The sequence below is a fragment of the Mesoplodon mirus genome (assembly GCF_964341445.2).
Source record: "Mesoplodon mirus genome assembly, chromosome: 12".
Lineage (NCBI taxonomy): Eukaryota > Metazoa > Chordata > Mammalia > Artiodactyla > Ziphiidae > Mesoplodon > Mesoplodon mirus.
Window position 1 is genome coordinate 82,614,188 of NC_138988.1, and position 20,431 is coordinate 82,634,618.

The 20,431-nt window shown below is 41.4% G+C and overlaps 1 protein-coding gene across 1 annotated transcript; it reads left to right on the forward strand.

Moving 5' to 3' along the window:
- Window positions 1–10,621: 10,621 nt before the first annotated feature.
- On the forward strand, window positions 10,622–19,156 carry LOC309814119 (DLA class II histocompatibility antigen, DR-1 beta chain-like). The gene is made up of 6 exons (XM_082639546.1): window positions 10,622–10,788; window positions 14,361–14,630; window positions 16,909–17,190; window positions 17,945–18,055; window positions 18,524–18,547; window positions 18,834–19,156. The coding sequence occupies exons 1-6, from the start codon at window positions 10,689–10,691 to the stop codon at window positions 18,845–18,847; spliced, it is 801 nt and encodes a 266-aa protein (XP_082495672.1). The 5' UTR covers window positions 10,622–10,688; the 3' UTR covers window positions 18,848–19,156.
- The last annotated feature ends 1,275 nt before the right edge of the window (window positions 19,157–20,431 follow it).

The window sequence follows — 20,431 nt, forward strand, 5'->3', positions numbered from 1 at the left end:
CCTGATTCCTACAGCTCTATTTTTCTTTCTCAAAATTGCTTTGGCTATTTGGGGTCTTTTGTGTTTCCATACAAATTGTGAAATTTTTTGTTCTAGTTCTGTGAAAAATGCCATTGATAGGGCTTCCCTGGTGGTGCAGTGGTTCAGAGTCCGCCTGCCGATGCAGGGGACAGGGGTTCGTGCCCCGGTCCGGGAAGATCCCACATGCCACGGAGCGGCTGGCCCCGTGAGCCATGGCTGCTGAGCCTGCGCGTCCGGAGCCTGTGCTCTGCAATGGGAGAGGCCACAACAGTGAGAGGCCCGCGTACCAAAAAAAAAAAAAAAAAAAAAAGTGTATATCTCTTCTGGACACAATTGATATAGGTTAGGGAGGGGCGGTGTGAATAGTGACCTGTGCTTGCACAGAGGCTTCTTGGTGGCTGCAGCAGCAGCCTTAGCGCTTCATGCCCATCTCTGGGGTCCGCGCTGATAGCCATGGCTCGCACCCATCTCTGGAACTCGTTTAGGCACTCTGAATCCCCTCTCCTCGCGCACCCTGAAACAATGGTCTCTTGCCTTTTAGGCAGCTCCAGACTTTTCCCAGACTCGCACCTGGCTAGCTGTGGTGCACTAGCCCCCTTCAGGCTGTGTTCATGCAGCCAACCTCAGTCCTCTCCCTGGGATCTGACCGCTGAAGCCCAAGCCTCAGCTCCCAGCCCCCACCCGCCCCGGCGGGCGAGCAGACAAGCCTCTCGGACTGGTGAGTGCTGGTCGGCACCGATCCTGTGTGCAGGAATCTCTCTGCTTTGCCCTCCTCACCCTGTTGCTGCGCTCTTCTCCATGACTCCCCCCCTCCGCCACCCACAGTCTCCACCCGCGAAGGGGCTTCCTAGTGTTTGGAAACCTTTCCTCCTTCACGGCTCCCTCCCACTGGTGCTGGTCTGGTCCCTATTCTTTTGTCTCTGTTTTTTCTTTTTTCTTTTGCCCTACCCAGGAACTTGGGGAGTTTCTTGCCTTTTAGGAAGTCTGAGGTCTTCTGCCAGCATTCAGTAGGTGTTCTGTAGAAGTTGTTCCACATGTAGATGTATTTCTGGTGTATTTGTGGGGAGGAAGGTGATCTCCATGTCTTACTCCTCCACCATCTTGAAGGTCTCCCCCACAGCATTACTTTTTATTTCACCATTCCTTTTATTCTATTATCTAAGGTGAACCTTAGCATGGATTTCCCAGATTATCACATGTCACAACTAGTTAATTGCACCACTTTCAATAGTACTGAATTATCGTTGTGGTCTAGGGACATAGGTTCTTCTCAAATCCAGGGACAATAGTGGCTTCAACCCAACCACTCCAAGAAATGAAACTTCCATATTAATAGAAACAAATTTTTCTAAAGGAAGTGATACTATGTCTATTCTCTTTCAAAATGTTCAAACTTGCAATTTGTTATGCTGAGAAGTCTATAATAATAATTGAGAAGAAGATTGAATATAGGAATTTGGAGGCCACTGTTGTCTTTAATTGAAGGAGACTGGTGAGGAGCAATAGGTGTGATTACCTAAGATAAATGCAAATCTTGCCATTTCCAGAGGAGAGTAATGATGCTGATGATGGGAATCTTTTGAAGAAACTAGAATAGTTACACAGTAGCTGTCTCAATTTATATAAAATGTTGTCATTAATTAAAAGGAGTAATTTTGCTGATACATATATCCATGAATTAAAGTGATGAGAGTAGTTTCAATCTACGGGACTTAATTCTCTTCAGAAATGGATTGTGTTGTAGTATGATGTGATCTTTGAGCTTGTGTAGTTTGGAGTCACATATATCTTGACTCAGTCTGGAGTGTACTATTTTCTAGCCTTGTATCCTTGCAAAGGCTGTTTAACCCTGACCTATAATTTTATTCTCTCTATTTGTAGGATTAGAAAGAGTACTAAAGTCACTGAAATGATGTGAAAATTATATTTCAAAAAGATACATAAAAAGTTCCTTGTATAATTCTGGGTACAAAGTAAAAAGCACAAAAGTTGCTCAATTAATTATTGTCATTTTATTGCAGCATGGTGAATATTGTCACTAGAACTATTAATGCACATAAAGAATGAATGCTTATAAGAACTGGGATGGGTTGTGAATTAATGCTGAACTTTAGGCAAACCATTGGCCTCTAAAGTCCATTCTAAATCTGACATATTACATTTATACTAATATAAAGTGTAGTAATTATCTAACATAGATTTATATGTTTAAAATTATATGATTATATCAAGAGATATAATTCATAGTTTTCCCATAGAGTTCTATTTCCTGAACACTCTGTAATGTATTCATTAGCAAAGTCTTCTTATATCTTTTCTTAGGATAAAGCAAGAGAAGTTGAATAATAAGGGACATATCCCCAGTAAAATGAGGAAATCCTAATGGGAAACAGCAATAGGAACTGAACTGTTTTTTATGTAAAATATTACATTCTAAAGCTGAGTTATTGCGCCAAAGGCTGACTTTGAGTCCTTTATCCATTTCTCAGCCCCCTACATACTATGATTTGGGCAGTTGGCTTTATTACATTGTTAGGTTAAGGGCTACAAATGTACCTTCAAGACCCTCCATTCCATGTAGGTTGCCTCCTATAAGCCCCTTTCTCTCTGCGTTTTCTGGAGGTGCCATTAAACTCAGTCGTAGCATCAGGAGACAAATGTGAAAAACATTTTCACTTAGGTTAAATTATTGACTAACTTCCAATTCCCTCTGATTTATTGGAGACATTCTTATCTGTAAGGAGGTATGGACTATACTCTCCATACAACAGTTATAATTCTGTCAAATCATCAGTTACCAGGGGTGCTGTTCTTTCAGTTGTCCACAGAATCATAGAATTTTTCAGTGTTGATGTACCTGAAAAATCAAAGTGCCTTGTTTTCAACTGTACAAGTAGCTCCCCCAAGTCTACAGCACTAAATTATGATGCAAAAAAGGACCAGATTAAAGGTCTCCTAAAATGTAATAATTTTCTCTCCACTTCCTCAATTCCTCACACACTCACACATACATTTGTCAAAATATCTCTATCTTCAAGTAAGAGAAATGATGTTCCTAAAAGGCTCAAACGTGTGACACACCACTGACCAGCACAGAACTGGCTCACAGTACGGGCCCAATTAAAATGTCTCAGATACAACTGGATCAAACCCTTAAAGTACTAAATTAAAACAGTCCTTTTAGTGAAGGAAATTCTAAGTTTCAGAAGAGGACATTCATATTGAATGTCCTACCAGCAAATGATGATGCTATTCATCTCTGATGCTCATTGGTTTTTCTAACACTGATATCACCCAAACCAGGAACAAAGAGTTCATTGGTTAGTATTGTTTGGCCATGTGGGTTGAGGAGCATCCTACTCCTCACTGAGTGACACTTACCTGCTCTCTCACACTCTCTCTTCTCCTGTTCCCCTGCATGATGTGTCTGTGGTTCACTGGATGGCAGCTCTGACAGTAATACTGATGGTGCTGAGCACTTCTCTCACTTGGGCCAGGGACACCTGAAGTAAGCACGCACCCTGTGGGGGTGAGCTACAGTGGGTGGGAGAAGAAAGGGAGTTACTTTTGTCTCTGTCGAGACCACAATTTAAAAAGTGTGACATTTTCTTCAGTCATCACCTATCTTTATCACATGGATCCTCCATTCCTACTGCAACAAAAAACTACCACTGGAATTTTTCACAGAACTAGGACAAAAACTTTCACAATTTGTATGGAAACACAAAAGACCCCGAATAGCCAAAACAATCTTGAGAAAGAAAAATGGAGCTGGAGGAGTCAGGCTCCCTGACTTCAGACTATACTACAAAGCTACAGTAATCAAGACAGTATGGTACTGGCACAAAAACAGAAATATAAATCAATGGAACAGGATAGAAAACCCAGAGATAAACCCACGCACATATGGTCACCTTGTCTTCGATAAAGGAGGCAAGAATATACAATGGAGAAAGGACAGCCTCTTCAATAAGTGATGCTGGGAAAACTGGACAGGTACATGTAAAAGTATGAGATTAGAACACTCCCTAATACCATACATGAAAATAAGCTCAAAATGGATTAAAAACCTAAATGTAAGGCCAGAAACTATCAAACTCTTAGAGGAAAACATAGGCAGAACACTCTATGGCATAAATCACAGCAAGATCCTTTATGACCCACCTCCTAGAGAAATGGAAATAAAAACAAAAATAAACAAATGGGACCTAATGAAACTTCAACTCTTTTGCACAGCAAAGGAAACCATGAACAAGACGAAAAGACAACCCTCAGAATGGGAGAAAATATTTGCAAATGAAGCAACTGACAAAGGATTAATCTGCAAAACATACAAGAAACACATGCAGCTGAATATCAAAAAAGCAAACAACCCAATCCTAAAATGGGCAGAAGACCTAAATAGACATTTGTCCAAAGAAGATATACAGATTGCCAACAAACACATGAAAGAATGCTCAACATCATTAATCATTAGAGAAATGCAAATCAAAACTACAATAAGGTATCACCTCACATTGGTCAGAATGGACATCATCAAAAAAATCTACAAACAATAAATGCTGGAGAAGGTGTGGAGAAAAGGGAACACTCTTGCACTGTTGGTGGGAATGTAAATTGATACAGCTACTATGGAGAATGGTATGGAGGTTCCTTAAAAAACTAAAAATAGAACAACCATACGACCCAGCAATCCCACTACTGGGCATATACCCTGAGAAAATCATAATTCAAAAAGAATCATGTACCAAAATGTTCATTGCAGCTCTATTTACAATAGCCAGGACATGGAAGCAGCCTAAGTGTCCATCAACAGATGAATGGATAAAGAAGATGTGGCACATATATACAATGGAATATTACTCAGCCATAAAAAGAAATGAAATTGAGTTATTTGTAGTGAGGTGGATAGACCTAGAGTCTGTCATACAGAGTGAAGTAAGTCAGAAACAGAAAAACAAGTACAGTATGCTAACACATATATATGTAATCAAAAAAAAAAAACAAAACCTAAAACTAGCCTCTTTTCCCAGGGGCAGCATTTAGTTGGGTCTTGTTTGTTAATCCATCCATCCACTGTGTGCCTTTGATTGGTGAATTCAATTCATTTACATTTAGGGTGATTATTGATCAATGAAAACCTATCACTAACATTTTGTCTTCTCTTTTCTGGTTGCTCTATATCTCCATTATTTCTTTTCTTTGTGTCTCTGTCTGCCATTTTAGTTTGGTGGTTTTGCATAATGTTTTTCTCAGTTTCCTCTTTTTTGTTTCGTGTGTCTGCTCTAGGTTTATGTCTTTTGGTTACCTTGAGGTTTGTATAAAATGTCTTACAGATAAAATAGTCCTTTTCCTGCTGATAGCATCGTATCTTCATTTGCCCATACAGGTTCCATCCTTCTCCTCTTCTTCTCTTATGTTTCTGTTGTCTAAAATTATCCCTTTCCATGTTGTGAGCTTGTTACCAAATTGAGGCAGCTATAGCTATTTTTACTGCTTTTTTTTTCTCCCTTTCCCCTTCATGCTTAATGAAGTGCTTTAAAATCTGTTGTGATATAGAGTTGCAATTTTCTGATTCTGTCTGTCAGTATATCACCTTACTTAAAATTTTGTGTACTTTTGCCTTTTTGTCTCAGGTAGAAGGGCACTTTCAACTTTTCTTGTAAGGTTTATGTTGGTGACCTCCTGCAGCTTTTTGTTTGTCTGGGAAAGCCTTTATTTCTCCTTCATATCTGAATGATAACTTTGCTGGATAGAGTATTCTTGGCTGACAGTTTTTACCTTTCAGAAGTTTGAGTTTGTCATTTCACCTTTCTGTCGAGTTTCTGCTGAGAAATCTTCTGATAGTCTAATGAGGGTTCCTTTGGAGTATACCATCCTTTTTCCTTGGCTGCCTTTAAAATTCCTTCTTTGTCATTAATTTTTGGCAGACTTAATGTAATGTGTCTTGCAGAGGTCTTTTTGCATTGAGATAATTAGGTTTGTTCTTAGCTTTGTGGACTTGCATATCCAGTTCCTTTCACAGGTTTAGGAATTTCTCAGCTATTATTTCTTTGAATAAACTCTTTGCTCCCTTCTCCCTCTTTTTTTTATTTTTTTGTGATACCCATTATCCTAATTTTCCCTTTGTAAAAGAGTCAAATAATTCTCATAGAATTTCCTCATTTGTTTTTAGATCTTGAGTCTCTTTTCTCTTCTACTTGTATCATTTCTAGATTTCTATCTTCAAACTCATTAAGTCTCTCTTCCATATGGTCTCCTCTATTTCCAATGCTTTTAATGCATTCTTCATCTCATTTATTGATTTCTTCAGCTCTAGGATTTCTGTTTTTTCCTTTTTAGAGTTTCTACCTCTTTTGTAAATATTCCTTATGTTCATTAATTTTATTCCTGAGCTCATTGAACTGCCTTTCTGGATTTTCTAGTAGCTCGTTATTTTGAAATCTCTGTCAGATCACAATAGTCCATGACTTTAAGTTTGGTTTCTGGAGAATTGCCATTTTGTCATTTTCTCTTTGTGGTACCATGTAACAATGGTTCTTCATGGTGGTTGAAGAGTTGCTGCTCTGCTGGTGTATTTGAAGTAGTGAACACCTTTTTTCTTTAGGTAAAGCTTTAAAAAAATTTTAAAACCTTAATTCTGGGTTCTTTCTGTGGTTTCCAGTATGTGGTGCTACAGCACAGGTTTTTGGTTTCTCCTACTGGAGCTGCCTCTGGTTATGTTTGAGAGTTGGCAATTTCCACCTCTCACTGCCTCTGTCAGAGGTGTTGGCCACCTAGTACCTTCGTTGCTACTGCTTTTACTTCCTGGGTCATTGGTACCTTGCAGCTGCCAGTGTCGCTGGCATTGCCACCTGGGGCAATGGGATGAAGGGCACTTCTGGATGGAGCATGGGGGTCTCCTGAGCCACAGGTTCTGCTGCTGTTGGGAGGGGAAGAAGAGGATGGGGGGAGGGGGGCCAGGGCGAAGGGCTTTTCTGCTCTGTCCTGAGTTGTCAGTTACACTGGAACCACCACTGTGGGCAGAGGCCGGGGGGTTGGAGTTGTGGGTTCCTCTGTGATGGAAGGATGGGGTTGTAAGCCCCCCTACTGCTGCTGCCTAGTTCCCTGTGGCTGTGGGCACTGTTGTGGACAGGAGGCTAGAGTCCTGTGCTCCACCTCCCCTGTGGCTGCTGGGTTCTCTAGGGCTGCGAGCTCAGCTGCTTAGGCTGGGGGCGCTGGATCACAGGCACCACCTTCACTGTTTTCCCGCTTTGCCTCCTTTGTGTGTTCCAGTCCACCCACCTGCAGATATATAGATGTGTGGAATTCTCCGGCATCCTGGTGTGTCAGACAGAGCCATCTTTGTTGAGTTGTGGATGTTTCAGTGGTCGTAGATGAAGGGGACAGACAAAGGAAACATCTCACTCCACCATGATGATGATGATGTTCTTCTCACCATTTCTTATTAATAATATTTTTTCCTTAAATGAAGGCGACCACTGACCTGCTTTTCACTAAGTTCCAGATTAGTGGTAGTAGCTTCCGAAAACTACAGAGAATATTCTGAGACTATTTGGACAAGACTCATTCTATGCCAACTGGCTGGCTGACAACTAAGACCCCATTTTCCCCAATGTATTGCAACCCTTCAGGCTTACTTCAAGTGAGCCCTAGTCTGTGATGATTAGTAGTACTCAAGGCATTCTGTAATGATACAAATTTCAGTCTTCCTGTTGTTCAACAAGTCTGTGCTTCTGATGCCACTTGTTTGCTTGCACGAGTGTTGCAATTTATTTTCCATAAAAACAAGCCTGTGGTCTCGCACAACAAGAGCAAAGACTAGAACTTCTGTACTGATAACCACTCTCTTCCAGAAACCAATATAAATGCCTTTTCTTCAGGAAATAAGCCTTTATTTGACACTTCTCTTACAGAGCAGAAGCTGAGCAGGATTGCTTCTCCTCTTGCCTTCAGTGAAGGAGCTCAGCCTCAAGATCACCTGTAGGAGTAATGGTTTGGTGACAATCGCTGCATTGTTTTATGTGAACTGTCCTTCTATTGAATTAATATTGCAGAAAAGTTGAAATATATAATATTTAGAGCAGCACATTTTTATTATTCATAAATGTATACAACATACAGAATTTAGGTCATCGTCATTGGTTCATTCTCTTTTAAAATAAATTTATAAGATTTGTATATTGTATGTGAAATTTATATGAACAAGTTTTGATAGTGCTCTCTTTAACTATGTTTCAGTATATATATATACAATTAGTAAATTGCACATCAAACTTATATGAACAAGTTTTGATACTGTTCTCTTTAATTCTATTTCAGTATGTTCTTGATATAGAATTATTTTTCTTTGCCATTCTTTTTATCCTATAATCTAAGGTGAACCTTCGTTTGACTTTCTCAGATTTTCACAAGTCACAACTAGTTAATTCTGAGTAAATTATGATTTTCTCTTGGTCAAATTAAGCATGAGATTCTCATGGTTGCAATTGCACAATATCCAATAGTACTGAACTATCACTGGAGTCTTAGGGACATAGATTGTTCTGGAATCCAGGGACAATAGTGACTTCTACCCAACCTCTCCAAGAATTTTGAATTTTCCACATTAATAGAAATATATTATTCCATGGTAAGCAAGATACTATTTCTATTCTATTCCAAAATGTTCAGATTAACACTACATTATGCCAAGAAATCTAAAATAATGATTGAGGACAATGGATTAGATATAGGAATTTGGAGGCCTCTGCAACCTTAATAAGCAGACTTGTGGGGAGAAACGGGCATTATTACATAAGACAAATGCAAACACTGTCATTTCCAGAGGAGGGTTACAATGTTGATGAAGGGAAATTTTAAAGAATTATAATTGCTAAACTGTAGCTACTTCAATTTACATGATGCTGTCAGTCATTAAAAGGAGTAGTTTTATTGATACACATACCCGTGAATTAAAGTGATAAAAATAGTTTAAATGTAAGGGACATTATTTTCTTTAGAAATTAAATCTTAGGTGGTATGATGTGATGGCTGAGCTTGCAGGGTTTGAAATCACATGTAACTTGGTTCAATCTGGAGTGTACCACTTAGTAGTCTTGTATCCTTGCAAAGATTATCTTACCTCCTTCCACTATTTTATTTTCTCCATTTGCAGGATTAAAAAGGGTACTTGAATCACTGAGATGATGTGAGAATTACACTTTAAAAAGACATATAAAAAGTCTTTGTATAATTCTGGGTACTAAGTAAAGCTCTCAAAATTTACTCAATAAATTTTAATCATTTTAAAGCAGCATGATGAGTACTGTCACTAGAAATATTAAGGCACATAAAGAATGGCTTGGGCAGAGTGTGAATTAATGCATAATTTTAAATAAATAGTTGCATTTAAAGTCCATTCTAAATCTGAAGTATTATATTTATGTTAATATAATGTGTGATAATAATCTAAAAGTAGAATTACATTTTTAAGATTATATGACTACATCAAAGGATATAATTCATAGTTTTTTCATAGGGTTCTATTTATGAACACTCCATAATGTATTCATTAGCAACATCTTCTTATAATATCTTCTGGGGATAAAGCAAGAGAAAGTGAATTATAAGAGGACATGTTCCCAAGAAAATAAGAAAATCCTAATGGGAGCCAAGCATAAGGAATTGAACATATTTTACATAAAATATTAATTATTCTAAAGAGGAGGTGTTGTGTCAAAGGCTGACTTTGACTTTTTATCCATCTTTCAGTCACTTGCAAACTCTGATCAGTACAGCTAGCTTTATCACATTGTTAAGTTAAATGTTACAAAGATGCCTTCAAGATCTTCCATTCCATGCAGATTGCCTCCTCTAAGCCCCTTTCTGTATGAATATTCTGGAGGTGCCACTAAACTTAGACAGCATCAGGAGACAAACCTGTAAAGTTTTTCACTCATGTTAAGTAATTCACTAAATTTCCATTTCCTTTAGTTTATCAGAGACACCCCTGCGGGTCAGGAAGTACAGATTATACTCTAAACAACAGCTATAATTCTGTCACATCATCAGTTACCAGGGGATGGTGTTCCTTAAAGCATCCAGAGAATCACAGCATTTTTCAGTATTGTTATACCTGAAAGATCACAGTGCCTTCATTTCAATTGCAGAGGTTAAATAATTTCGCCAAATCTACAAGTACAAGAAGGACCAAATTAAAGGTCTCCTAAATTGCAATCACTTTCTCTCTACCTGCTCAACTCCTAAGCACACTCACACATATATTCGTCAAAATATCTATGTCTTCGAGTAAGAGAAATGAATGATCTTTAGGCTCAAACATGTGACACATCATTGACCAGCAGGGAGCTGGCTCTCAAGAGAAGCCCAAATAAAATGTGTCAGATACAACTGGATCAAACATTTAAAGCACTAAATTAAAACAATCCTTTTAAAGGAGGAAATTCTAAGTTTCAGAAGAGGACCTTCATATTGAATCTCTGACCAGTAACTGATGATGCTTCTCATCTGTGATGCTGATTGGTTCTCCAACACTGAGATAACCCAATCCAGGAGCAAATACTGAATTCCTTGGTTGGTATCACTTGGGTGGAGGAGAGTCACATTACCCATTTGAGCGGGACTTGCCTGCTCCCCTCACACACTGTCCTCTCCTGTTCTCCAGCATGGTGTCCCTGTATTTCTCCGGAGGCTCCTGGATGGCAGCTCTGACGGTGATACTGATGGTGCTGAGCCCGCCCCTCACTTGGGCCAGGGAGACCCAATGTAAGTGAACACTTTGGGGGGTGAGCTATTGTGGGGTGGGGGAAGGAAGTGAGTTAGCTTTACCTCTGACTCCAGAACAGCCTTCTTTAAAAATTGTGACTTTTCGGGCTTCCCTGGTGGTGCAGTGACTTTGTTTTTAGTGACCACCTATCTTTATCACATGGATCTCCAATCTATCTACAACAAAAGGTGCCTGGATACTTGCCCTCTCAACGAGTGTGGCATACGTAGCCTCCATATCTATAGTCTATTTCTTCTCAAGTGTCCTGCAATGAAACTTCCCCAGCCTTGCATCCCATCCCTTCAGGTGTTTGAAAAGGTTTAGAAAAAATGATGTTAAAATAATTCTCCATTAACAGATCTCTTTATTATGTTGAATTGTACAAGAAAAAGGGAAAGTTTCTCTGAAGACTTTATGGCGAATCTAAATAATTAGGAAGATCTTTCCTAGAAGGTCCTGTGTCATGTCCTCAACAGGATCTGTGATGCTGCGACCTCTCCCTAATATATGAGGATGTATCAAGGGAACTCCCCCATTATCTTCTTTCCATTTTCCATGAACTCCAATGTTTATAAGGTTTGAATCCCTGTACTAGGAGTTCTTTGACAGAAGTTGGGGTTAGTTTTCTCTCTATTTCTCCTGGGTAAGGCACCTGGAGCTGAAGCAGGGATTCTTAGTACTTGGAATGACCCTGTGGATAAAGAGCACCTATGGGGTGTTCTTTGATGCCTTAAAAAATGTAAGGCATCTTCTGAACACCCAACAAAGGTTAGTGACCATTATGAATCTATTTTGAGCCTTTCTTTTTTTAAAAATTTATTTATTTATTTATTTATGGCCGAGTTGGATCTTTGTTGCTGTGCGTGGGTTTTTCTCTAGTTGTGGCAAGCGGGGGCTACTCTTCGTTGCGGTGCGCAGGCTTCTCATTGCGGTGGCTTCTCTTGTTGCGGAGCATGGGCTCTAGGCATGGGGGTTTCAGTAGTTGTGGCTCACGGGCTCTAGAGTGCAGGTTCAGTAGTTGTGGTGCATGGGCTTAATTGCTCTGCAGCATGTGGGATCTTCCTGGACCAGGGCTCGAACCCATGTCCCCTGCATTGGCAGGCGGATTCTTAACCACTGCACCACCAGGGAAGCCTGAGCCTTTCTATACTATCAGTTTCCCCCATATCTCCCCCTTCTCTGGCCGGAGCATAGAATAAATTATATGAAATTCTGATTTTGTAGTTCACAGATAGTCAAATATCTGCAGTTTTACATGGGAAACCATGTACCTCATTAGGGTACAGACAGTGTGAAAGTTGTTTCCATCCCATTGGGCTGAAAGCTGGTAAGCAAGTCAAGGGAACTCATTGGTCTCTTGGAGTCTTAGACCCAAATTTCATAAGATCATGCAACATGCCCTCTGTTTTCCTTAATCAGCTATGTTTAGTTACCTCAAATTTTAGTTCCTCCCTATTTTTCCCCAGAAAAATATGTCATCACCAGATCTGATAATCCCCAAAGTATGCACAGACCCTCAGCATTATAACAGGTTCGCTGGATGATTTCGAACATAATGAACTCTTCCCCTTTTCTTAAAATTACCGTTTCTTCCCTGTGAATGTTTCTTCCAACTAGTAGAAGAAGAAAGAGGAAATTTGGGTTTTTCATGAGAAGTAGAAGGGATATAATGTGTCATCAGAATAAAAGAGTGTTGGAGCTGAACCCTTTCTTGCTTTCTGGGATGCCCACAAAAATCAATTCCTAGAACCCTCGGTTTATTAATTTAGACTACAAATATTTTTCTGAGCAACTATTATTATATGCTGGGCTCTATTCTAGGCTTAGACAATCCTATCTGAATCAGATAGAAAAATCCCCAATTATCTTGGAACTTACTTAATGACAAGAAAGACAACAATCCAATAAACATTTAACAACAACAATGACAACCAACAAAACCAAAAAACATTTCAGAGAGCAACAAGTCCTCTGAAAAGAATAGTTCAAGGTTACAGGACAGAGAATATTGGATTCACCTGCCTTCAATTCAAGTGTCTAGGGAGCTCTCCCTGGAAAGGTGACATTCAATTGAGACATAAATGATGAGAAGAAGCCAGACATGGGAGGGATCTAAGGGACAAATGCTCCAGGGAGAGGGACCAAGGGAAAGGCCAAACTGTGGGAAGATGTTTGCTGTTTAAGGGACAGAAAGAAGGCTAGAGTGACTGAAGCAGAGCAAGCAAGTTGGGGAGTGAAAGAAGATGAGGTTGGAAAGGAAATCAGGAGCCAGATCATGGTAGGCCCTGATGGTCATGGGGAGAATGTTGATTTTTATTTGTGGAGATATGTGAAGACAAAGTCCTGAGGGATAAGTCTGACCTCCTATCCACCAACCCCCACCATTTAATTCATTTACAAGTCATACAACAATCTACCCCAAATCTGTTCACTCTATTTTTACTACTGTCTTTGTCACTACCACACTAGATGAAGCCACAAGCACACCTTCACTGGAGAATTCTACCATGTTCCTAAACGGTCTCCCTGTCTCCACTTGCGAACTCCTAAAATCCAATCTCTATGTGGTATACCTACAATTATTTCTTAAAAGTAAACATAAATGACCCTCCTTGTAACGCTTCAGTAGCTTCACGTATCTCTACCTAACCTAGGTTAGGGTTAGGGTTTCCCATTACATTTAGTATGAAGTCAAAATCCTAACATTGTCTCCAAGGCTTCTAAGTACCCCACACCATTTCTCCAGTCTAGTCTTTTACCCTCCTCCTTCCTCACTCTCTGTGCTCAGTGAACTGTTTTTTTTCTGATTTCTTGCAGAAGTTCATCATGTCTTTCAAGCTTCTGCACACGATATTACCTTTACCTGAAATATGCCTCCTCTTTCCCTCACATACACCCCCCTACACCCACTCTCCCTTTCAGCTCACATCAACTTAACCTTTCCTGTCACATCTTAAATATCAGTCTTTAGAGACCACTTCTCTGACACCCTAACGTAATTATTCTCTGTTCTAGATCCCACGCTTTTCTTGTGACATTTCTGGCTCCTGTATAATTAATTCTTGTGTGGTTGGGTTTTGTCCATCACTTTCACTAAATTTTATGCTCCTAGAAGGTAGGGGAGATGTTTGTTTTTCCTTCTGTGGAATCCCAGGGTCAGCAGCACAGGCTTGGCACAAGGTCAGCACTAGGTAAGGAAGTGTTTCAGGAACAGCTAAAGGGTTGTGGGATGAGAGGAGGAAGCAGAGAGTGTTCTTCCGGTGGAGGCATTCAGGAGGAGGTGGTGATGGGGCAAATCCCCATCCGGCTCCGGCTTGGAGGTCTCCAGCCAAGTACAGAGCTGACTGCATCCCAGATGCCTTAGGATCAGGGGGGTCTCCTCCACCCACCATGGTCTCGCTTGACCCTGCAGATCAAAGATGAACTCGTGGGGTAGTTGAGGGTGCCAGTGGAGCCAATAGGGGAGTGTCAGTGCCCCATCCTCCGTCTGGGTGCCCTGCATTTGTGGTTATTGCCTTCAGTCTCTTCCCAGGAGCCCGCCCAGGTAATCAGATCTTTCCTGTCCCCACAGCACTTTTCATGTATCAGTTTAAGGGCGAGTGTCATTTCTCTAATGGGACAGAGCGGGTGCGGTTAGTGGTCAGAGACATCTATAACCGGGAGGAGTACGTGCGCTTCGACAGCGACGTGGGCGAGTACCGGGCGGTGACCGAGCTGGGCCGGCAGATCGCCGAGAACTGGAACAGCCAGAAGGACTTCCTGGAGCAGCGCCGGGCCGCGGTGGACACGTACTGCAGACACAACTACGGGGTTGTGGAGAGCTTCACGGTGCAGCGGCGAGGTGAGCGCGGGGCTGGGCGGCCAGCGGGCGGGGGCGCAGTGCGTGTGAGTGTGTGTTTGAGACAGAGACAGAGAGACACAGAGACGCGGACAGAGGAGACTGCGTTCGGGGGGCGGGGTGTGTGTAGGGCTGTGAGCAAGTACAAGTTAGGCGGGTTCCTGTGAGAGCCTGTTGTCCGGAGACCGTGTGTGATTTTGTCAGTGACTGTGAGAGGGGAGAGAGCGTGTGTGGTGTGGGGAGGCCCGGGAGGGAGGGGAGGTGTGGCGGGAGGGGTGCAGGAGGGAGGCTCCGGGTGTGCTTGGTGGTCCCTGTGGGGGAGGCGAGGGGGAGGGGAGGGGAGGAAACCCCGACTGCGGTGGGCGGTTAGAGATGCGGGAGGGACTTCAAGGTGTCTGTGGTTGGGGGAAGGTTTGGGGGAGGAGAGGTGAGGAAAGTGAAAGGATTGGGAGCCTGTGAGGAGAAGAGTCACAGCGCGTTCTGGGCACACACCCTCTTACTCCTGACACCCCGGAAATAAGTGTGCCGCGTCTGTCTGTGTGCAGGAGCGCTTCACTGAGAAAAAGGTGTCAGACTAGTTTTTGACAGGTGCGGGCAGCGGAGCCTCTGCGGCTCCTCTGATCTCTCTGAAGCTTATTTCAGGTCTAAATTTCTTGCTTTTTTTCTCCTTAGTATATATATTTTACATAGTTGAAATGATTGTGAAATCAACGTTTTGAATTATAATTTTGTTACTTAATACGCTGGTGTTACTATTTTTTATAACGCTAGTAGTATTTGAGTAGTTACATATTATCCTTTTTATATTTGTAACAATTTACCTCATTTTACTTTACATTCCCCTTTATTAGATCTTTTTTCAACATTACCAAACAGTTGAAAATTTATATCTTTTTGTTTTTATTTAAAATTTCTTTGATTTCTAAGGTTCTTGAACATTTTTCACATATTTATTGGCTAACCTTTGTTATGGCTCTAAGAATTATCTCTTGTTGACTATCTCTGGGGTCCTGGTAGTTTTCTCGGTGATTTTACGGGTTCTCTATGCATTAAGATTAACAAGTCGCTGACGTTTGATTTAGCTTTTTCTCCGGTTTGTGGTTTATGTTTTGATTCTGTTCATTATATTCCAAGTTAGGAATTTAAACATTTTTATTTAATGAAATATACTGCAAAATTGTTAGTGATGATTTACCATCAATCTTAAATCTACCACTTTGCATTATTGTAAAAAGGATTTTCCCCCCAGGTTTCTCTTTTGCAACTAATAATTGTGTTTATTGTGGCTGGTGGTGTCAAGGGTTGTCTCAGGAGCTAAGCACACATATTCATGAGTCTCAGACCCTGCCCTGAACTGAAATGCCAGCTTAAAAAGAAAGACAATTGTAAAATGATACAATTCCAATAATAGATCTGCTTGTTTTGCAAAGCGGAGGAATTGATCAGCTGAGTGTAATAATAAGCTTTTGTTTTGGTTTTGTTTGGTTTTTTTTTTTTAATGAATGACTTTACTTGGTCCTTTCTCTCCCCTTCAGGAATCATGCTTTCCTTGGGACTCAACTCAGAGTTCAAGAGTCACCTTTGTCTATTCCTGCTTCCCAGGGTAGAACCCTTTCTGTGGTGTTCTAAGGTGTGAGTGTAGCATTCCCAGGATTTTATCTTCTGTCTCCCCATCTACCCCAAGCTGTCCCCTAATTTATCCACACTGCTTTGAGTCATATTTTCTCTCCAAGTAAATGAAGATAGTAAATAGCTAACATATATTAAAGACTAAGTTCCAGCCATCGTTTCACATACTTTAGGTACATTAATCCTCACATAACCCTAAGAGGTATGTTAGTATTATTATCCCCCTTTACAGGTGAGCAACCTGAGACACAGAGGAATTTTAAAACTCACCCAGGATCAATCTGTAAGAGGTAGAGCCTGTATTTGAACTCAGGCACCCTGGCTCCAGAAATCATGCTATTAATAATACACTATATACTGTGCAACGATTTGTAAACACATCAATTCAACAATGAATAACTCTTTCATGCTATGAAAAAACAAAACAATAGAAAACAAATTTCCTGAACATCTGTCAGATCTAATGGGCCCATACTGTAAGCATTAAAGTCAAGTCTTATGGCACTAATTTCTGTTGGGCTACATAGCCAGCTTTCAGGGAGGCCTGCTGGAGACTGAAGACTGGGACTAGAGACTGGGGGCAGAAAGGCAGCCAACCAATGAGACTTACTCTCTCTCCCTCACTTATCCCCTCTACCTTTTTCTCTCCTAGTGGCACCTACAGTGACTGTGTATCCTGCAAAGACACAGCCCCTGCAGCACCACAACCTCCTGGTCTGCTCTGTGAATGGTTTCTATCCAGGCCACATTGAAGTCAGGTGGTTCCGGAACGGCCAGGAAGAGGAGGCGGGGGTGGTCTCCACAGGCCTGATCCCTAATGGAGACTGGACCTTCCAGACCATGGTGATGCTTGAAACAGTCCCTCAGAGTGGAGAGGTCTACACCTGCCACGTGGAGCACCCCAGCTGGACCAGCCCTGTCAGAGTGGAATGGAGTGAGAAGCTTTCTGGCCTCATAAGTTCCTTACCTACCAAGAAGGGATCTTGCTTACCCCTGAGTGTCAGGTTTCTCCTCTCCCCACAGCATGTGTTTGCTCCATGTTCTCCTCTCCTTCAGCTGAGGTTATTATTGAGGATATCACAGGAACCTTATAATATCCTGTGATAGAAATCCTCTGATAGTTTACAGATATCCTATGATATCTTCTACAAGTACCTATACCCCCTGGGAGGCAATTCTGCCTGACATGCAGAAAAGAGGTGTCCCTGTTTTGAGCCTCCATGAAATCTCAGGTCATGGTCACTACATGGCCCTGGGCACCAGTCCCCTGCCTCAGGCTGGGCTTGTACTTCTGACACTGTTTCTCTGAGATGTTCACCGTGATCTGAGAAGGGGCACATCCTCTGCAATATAGGGACCTTCCTGACATGAGGGGAGTCCAACCTCAGTTCTGCCTTTTATTAGCTCTGCCACCTTAGACAAGCTACATAATATCATTGAGTCCCAGGCTCCTCACCCAGCAGTTGTTGTAGTCATGGCCTTATGTCAGGGCTGTGATATTTAAATGGGTTCAATGTCTTAACCTTGTAGCTACTCTGTATTTTTAACCTCTTTTCCAGAAATGACCAATCATTCTAATTCTTCCAGGGCAACCTTCTTTCCCCATTCTCAAAGATCTCAATCTCAGAATCTCAATTAGAGAAGTTGGATCTGGGATAAGAATCACTAAAACTAGCTTCTTTTCTCAGGGGCACAGTCTGGATCTGCTCAGAGCAAGATGCTGAGTGGAATCGGGGCCTTTGTTCTGGGTCTGCTCTTCCTTGGGGTGGGGCTGTTCATCTACTTCAGGAACCAGAAAGGTAAGGAACCTGTTGACAACTGAGATGCCCCACAGACTTTTTTGGAGGAAGAAAGATGGTTTTGCTCAAGTTTGTTCGCTGTATATCAGTGACCCTGTATAAAACTTTTATTTCCCCTTTATTGATCTCAAATTTCCGGAAATCCAGAAATCAACAGTTCATGGTTACTTATGGTTGAAAAGTAAGAGGTGATGGCCTGTAGAGATAAAAGAAGAGTTAACATGCATGGAGATTTTGCATGGAGATCCTGGGGCAAATGCAGGAAGAGACACAAAGGCTGATGAAATTACACTGGATTTGTGTGACAGAAGCTTCATGGATCACATGCTCCTAGTGTCTGCTCTCCTGTCTACCCTGGCATTAGGGGATATATGTTGTGGTGTAGAGATATATCAGGTGGGGGCCTGGGGCTGGGGACAGAATTCCTTCCATATCGCTTAAATATATATCTTCTCTTCTCTTTCCCAGGACACTCTGGACTTCAGCCAACAGGTAATGCCCTTTAATCCTCTTTTAGAGATAGATTTGGTCTCCTAGAACTGGTTGTAGAGATGACAAGACAGGAGACAGACATAATGGGAAAGACTTTGAATTCTAAACTTCTTCTTGCCACTTAACAAAAGGCCAGTTCTCTAAAGTAGCTTTGGCTCAGGGAGATCTAGGAATTTTTTCCCCTTCTTACAGTACTGCTTTAACATGAGACCCTGGGAGAGGGGGAAAGAAGCTGCTTGTAGAATTAGCTTGTAGTAAAAACAATGCTTTCTTCTGTCTTCTGCAGGACTCCTAAACTGAAGTGAAGATAATTACACTCATAAGAGAAAGAACCTTCTGGCTTAGCTACTTTGCAGCATGAAAGTGTTTCCTGTTGGGCTTTTAATCCACAGAGAGTACTTTCTCAAGATCTGGTTTGCTCCTGCAGAAAATCTCCCTGATGGCTTCCTCAGCCCCTGCCCCTTGACCTGGAAATCCGGAATATTGAAGACAGTATGCTCTCTTCATTCTTTCCTGGTCCCTTTTATATTCAAGCCTTATGGCCTCCCTTTCATCTGAACCCACATTTCTTTACAAAGTTTTGCTCAAATAAACGTGGAGTGAGAAGCATCTGCCTGATACAGCTTCAAGGAAAAACGTAGGCAAAAAAGAAAAAAAGAGAGAGAGAGAAAGGGAGTGTCTGGTGGGGAGGGTGGGCAGCGGGAGGGTGAGAATTTCCCCCTCTATCCTTCCTGAGTTACTGTGGCTAGACTATTAATAAAATTGATGCAAGACAGATGAGCAAGAGAAAAAGAAACAAATTTTAATTCACATGCATGGAGGTCTCTAGAAATAGGACCTAAGAAGTGGCCAAAGCAGGTAGCTTTTATGCTTTTTAGACAAAGAAACAATGAGTTTGTGATGAGTAATTGACAGGACAAAGAAACTTAGGTTTTGGGTGCTCTAACAGTGAAGAATCTAACCAAAGCTTGGGCTTGAGGTAGTATCAATAAATTAAGGACACAACAAGGTTTGTTTATATAGGTTTCTCGGTCTGAATTCCTGTCTCTGGTGATAAGTCTGTCATACCTCCAGATGCAGGGAGTGCATCTTTCACATGAGAGATTATTTCCTGTTTTCAGGGAGACAGAAGGAGGGTCAGAGTGTCCCTCTTGCGTTGGCCATTTCTTAAGTAACTAGTTCAAAATAATCAATATGCCATTGTGGCATATTTGGGAACAGCCTTCCCTGAGCCCCAACAAGAGGTTTTCAATAATAGTTTTTATTTTTATTCCTGAATTTTGGTCATATGTGGGTCTAGTAGGTTTCTTTGCTTCATCCTCTGTTTTATCTTGAGTTTTCTGTATTCTGTAATCAGGAGTATTTAGCTGAGACAGTAGCCAGTTTTGGGAAATGAAGTAATACACTTCTAGATAATCCATGGCTTATCAAAGAATAAATCAGATGAGAAATTAGAAAACTATGGGAATGTTAAAATAGATTTTCAGTACATGTGATATGCAAACAAAGGAATCTCCAGAGGGAAATTTATAGATTTAAATGCTTATATTATAAAAGGAAAAATATATAAAAATCAGAGACCTAAACTTTTTTTTTTTTTTTTTTTGGCGGTATGCGGGCCTCTCACTGCTGTGGCCGCTCCCGTTGCGGAGAACAGGCTCCGGACGCGCAGGCTCAGCGGCCACAGTTCACGGGCCCAGCCGCTCCGCGGCATGTGGGATCCTTCCGGACCGGGGCACGAACCCGTGTCCCCTGCATCAGCAGGTGGACCCTCAACCACTGCACCACCAGGGAAGCCCGAGACCTAAACTTTTATCTTAAGCATCTAGGAAAAGTAAATTTAACTTAAAAAATAGAGGAAAGGAAATAATAAAGGTAAAAGAG

What these genes read in the sequence shown, in the direction of transcription:
- LOC309814119 (XM_082639546.1), top strand. Translation starts at nt 10,689, where the DNA reads ATGGTGTCCCTGTATTTCTCCGGAGGCTCCTGGATGGCAGCTCTGACG. An exon ending in TTGGGCCAGGGAGACCCAAT is followed by an intron (nt 10,789 to 14,360) that starts GTAAGTGAACAC and finishes CTGTCCCCACAG; the next exon opens with CACTTTTCATGTATCAGTTT. An exon ending in CTACTTCAGGAACCAGAAAG is followed by an intron (nt 18,056 to 18,523) that starts GTAAGGAACCTG and finishes TCTCTTTCCCAG; the next exon opens with GACACTCTGGACTTCAGCCA.